General features: G+C 46.1%; 1 protein-coding gene across 1 annotated transcript; it reads right to left on the minus strand.

Annotated features, from left to right (window-relative positions):
- Positions 1 to 2,115: 2,115 nt before the first annotated feature.
- Positions 2,116 to 2,649, minus strand: LOC140411295 (epidermal differentiation-specific protein-like). The gene has a single exon (XM_072500417.1). It carries the CDS (start codon positions 2,647 to 2,649, stop codon positions 2,116 to 2,118), a length of 534 nt encoding a protein of 177 aa, XP_072356518.1.
- Positions 2,650 to 4,309: the final 1,660 nt, after the last annotated feature.

Genomic DNA, 4,309 nt, shown 5'->3' on the forward strand with positions numbered 1-4,309 from the left:
TGTGGTAAACCACTGTATTGCATTGTGTTGTGTTGCTACATGCCTGGGCTTGTCCCGGCTGGCTCCGCCTGTGGCTCCTCCCCTCGGGCTCATGTATAAAGGTGGCCAGTCTCCGCCTCCCACCCAGTTCGGGCCCAGAGGCAGGAGGCTTGCTGTTTAGTGTATTAAAGCCTCAGTTACGTTCATCGCTCGCCGTGTGTTTATTGATGACATATCACTTCAGGGTGTGATTTAGTTTCGTATTCAGGGCTGGATAGCTGCAGTCACAGCAGGAAGGTGTATGAGTCTCTCTCTCTTTAATCTAAAGACTGTAAATCAATCCTTTGGGTGATTTAAAACTAATACCTGTTCTCAGTAGTGAAGTTAAGCCTGATGTCTTTCTGTTTTAAAGGTGTTTTAAGTCTTATGGATGTTAAAAGGAAAGCTTAAAGGATTACTTAGTGTTGTATTCTTTGGGGGTTGTATTTGAATTGATGGTTGCTAAGATGTTCACTGTATGTTTTAAAAAGGTTAACTTGAGTTCATAGAATAAACATTGTTTTGCTTTAAAACACCCTTTTCCATTCCCCATTTCTGCTGTACCACACCTGTAGAATGGGCCATGTGCTCCCCATACCACAATCTATTAAATGTTGTGGGTCAGGTGAACTCCACGATACACTTTGGGGTTCTCTAAACCCTGGCCCATATCAGGGTGAAGGGGTTATCTAATGAGTGAAGATTGTGCAGGTTGGGACGATGCTGATTGCAGTTCAGAAAAATGAGAGGTGATCTTGTTGAAACTTGTAGATTCTGAGGGGGCTCGACAGGGTTATCGCTGAGAGGATGATACCCCTGGGGAGGGGGTGCGGGTGGGTTGGTGGGGGAACTCCGGAAATCGGGGAACAGTTTCAGGCCAAAGGATTTCTGAGTTAATCCAGAGAGCTGTGGGTCATTGAATATAGACACGACTGAGTGAGACAGATCTGTGATCTACAGGAGAGCCCTGGGATACAGGGAGGCGGTGGGATTGGGAAGGTGGGTCACAGGCAAGTCCGTTAATGATATCATCGAACAAAAGGGTGAGCAAGCTGCCAGGCCGCTCAGTGGCTTCGTGGGGACAGGGTGGAGGGAGCAGGAGGCTCGGAGAGGGCATGAGCGGGGTTGGGAAGAAACTGGAGGAAGATGTGAGTTCAGGGCTAAGGCAGTGGGAGGAGGGGTGGAGAAAGTTTAGTCCGGTGAGCTGGGGGGCAGGGAGGATAGAGGCAGCAGCTCGGGTGTGTCAGTGGGCAGTGGGTGAGAAAATGCCTGAACTCCTCACACGTGGAGGGTGGAGGAGACGGTGCTCCCCATGTCTCTCCTCACTCACAATGAACATTTTAAAACAACCTGACAAACTCAAACTTTCCCCCATTAAACAAACCTTTCTTATTTCAAAAACCCTGTTAAATCCCATCTCCAATTCCAGTGTTGCTGAAAAAGCCTCTCTGCCTGGATCTGGATGGAGTTAGTTTAAATATTAGTGTTCAGACAAGAACAGTAAAATACACTTACATTTGGAGCTGAATCATATCAGTGAGACCAATCTTGTGGCTCAGTGTCTCGGGAATGAGTTTCATCAGCTCACAGGGTGAGGATCCCAGTCCAGGGATTCAATTCTTCCTCTTTATATCTTTACTAACCAGAAACAGTGAGAATCACTGTGTTACTAACAAAAAAATCACTGCCTTCAATAATAAACTTTCATAGACTCCCTATTGTTTTAAAAAAACAAAGATCTCCCGGAATTTGGAGACTAACAAGCACAAACACTGAGAATGAGTTTGCAGAATTGGAATTTTATTTGACTGGTTATTTACTGACAGAGCAAAGCAGCTTTACAGAACAGAGGAATAAACGGACATAATTCATCTTGCACTGAGGAATAACAAGAATGAGCTTTTCAGGGTTACACTGATGCGAAATCAGTTTGGGCCGAGCGGATGGTTATTTCAGTCCAGATGTTGAGTGCAGGCTCTCATTCTCTTCGACATTGCGGTTACTGCAGGGAGGACAGTCTATCACCAGAGGGTGGGCAGCAATCAAAGCAGATCAGCCTGGGATAGACCTGAGCAAACCACTTGCAAGTTGGAGTTCTCACACAATCTCATCACTTGACTTTAAGGGTTTGAGGGAAGACATCTTGCCTTTCCAGCCCAATTGTCTGTAGTCGGCCCACTCGTCACCCTGAAATGTGATCAAACGTTTCCCAGAGTAATTGAGACCTTCATACAGAATCCAGACGCCTTGCTTCACCTTGTGGGATGAGACCAGATCAGGGAATCCACCTTTCACCAGATCATTAATGTCTTCTTCGATATCTCGAGATTGTTTATCAAAATGGACAGCCTCATACAGGACAATGTGCGGGTTTCCTAACTCTTCCTTCACCAGGCGCAAGGACTGAATCTGTTTGTCCATGGGGCCAAGTACGGGATGCTCACCTGGCCCATAAACTACGAAATCTCCGGTGAAGCGTGTGCCCTTGTAAGCGACCAAGTGTTTCCCGATCACCTTCAGGGAGCGAGCATTATTCGCGAAGAACTGAGCTCCGAGATCAGGGACATTGTCTGTAAACTCCTTCCAGTTGCCGTTGAGATTTGCTCCATCGTACAGCACAACCTTATTCATCTTGGCAGCGGCTGTGCTTCTGTTGTCAGATTTCAGTGCGATCGGCAGCAGTGGAATCAGATAGTTTCTTGGTCTCTGAGTGAGTTTTTATACACTCTCTCTGCTGACTCCACATGTTCTGATCAATAATTACCATCCAATCGGTAATCTGACTCCACCCACAAAATCCAAACTCCTAATGGGTGGCCTCAGGAACTCAGAACATTTCACAATTACCTGGGAACAGGAGATTCAATGTCAATTCCGATTGGAGTCCACACCCTGACTAGTCCACATGTGAGGAGACAAGCTCACCCGAGGTTAGCACCGCCTGGTGGCATGGAGCCAGCGAGGTGATCTGGGCTCAATGTGTGATGCTGGTAGCTGCATTAAAGCTCCACATTTTCATAGTAAAAAGTCTTACAACACCAGGTTAAAGTCCAACAGGACATCGCGCGACAGTCACCAGGCAGGAATGTTCCCTTCCAGTCGGGGAACACTTCAGCAGTCGAGGGCATTCAGCCTCTGATCTCTGGGTTGTTGCTCTGTTTATCTGGTTATAAATATGGCGGTCAATATGGTCGCCTTTCTTAATCCTAATTATGTTTCTACTTTCAGAGTCACAAGGTCTCTCTCGATACCGCCACAAGGTTCAACCAGAATACCGATCAAAGAGCCAATACACCAGTTAGTTAGTTCAAAGTCAATACTATTTATTTACACACACAGTAAGATCTACTCATGCACAACTACAAACTAAGCTATCTCTAACGCTAACGCCTATACTTAACTTCAGGTGCCCACTTAGTCAGAGGATCAATGGCCGTTGTTCGGATCTGAGGCTGTTGGGCTCGAAGAGATACAGGAGAACAGCTAAGGTCGTCCGTCTGGTAGCGAGCGTTGACCTTGAACTTACTTGATTCTGGTGGTGCTGGTGGATGGGTCTTTCCACCTGAGAGCCAAATCCAAGAGAGCAAATCTCTTGTGGGGGTTCCTTCTTATACCTGGAGGGGCTTCGCCCATTTTTAGGCGGGCCTTAAACTTGGTCCCAAATAATTGGGCAGCTTCTCGATCATTGTTATCGATCTTAACCAATAAAGGGGTGGTTGCCCTGATGGCTGGGCGTGTCTTAGTTGGCCGTTGGCCTTGCTTTGTTTGTGTCTTTCTGGTGCCGGGATGTCTGTAACAGAATCAACTACCTGAGTGTTAGTCCTTTGTTCCTCGGAGATAGGCCATCAATATGCTAATCGACCCAGAGTTTCGATTCCGTCTGGTAACTACTTCCCAAATATATATTCAGGCACTGTGCCTGCTTGTTGTCTACCATTGTCCACGTTTCCCTATATTCTTTGTGAGTATCCATTTTATATTCTGGAAGTGGCCATCCCAGATGGCTACACACCCTCCTTGTGATCCTCAAAGCGAAGCGCGAAGGATCATAATACTGCATCTTCTTTGTTCTATGCCTAAGTCGAGCATCCGCAATCAAGGCTCGACTGTACTCTGTCCTATGGATTGGAACTTTACCTAAATTGTTTTATATACACACATTATTATAAAATTCTACGGGGCGCTATGGCATTCAGGCATGCATTACAATTAAACACGGGAACCTCTAACTATTCCTATCTAAACTATCCTTAGTCACTTAAAAGAATTTACAACAGTATCAACTATACAG

This window comes from Scyliorhinus torazame, chromosome 4 (assembly GCF_047496885.1).
Source record: "Scyliorhinus torazame isolate Kashiwa2021f chromosome 4, sScyTor2.1, whole genome shotgun sequence".
NCBI classification, from domain to species: domain Eukaryota; kingdom Metazoa; phylum Chordata; class Chondrichthyes; order Carcharhiniformes; family Scyliorhinidae; genus Scyliorhinus; species Scyliorhinus torazame.

Coding starts and splice junctions, on each gene's coding strand:
- LOC140411295 (XM_072500417.1), bottom strand. CDS start 2,649: ATGAATAAGGTTGTGCTGTACGATGGAGCAAATCTCAACGGCAACTGG.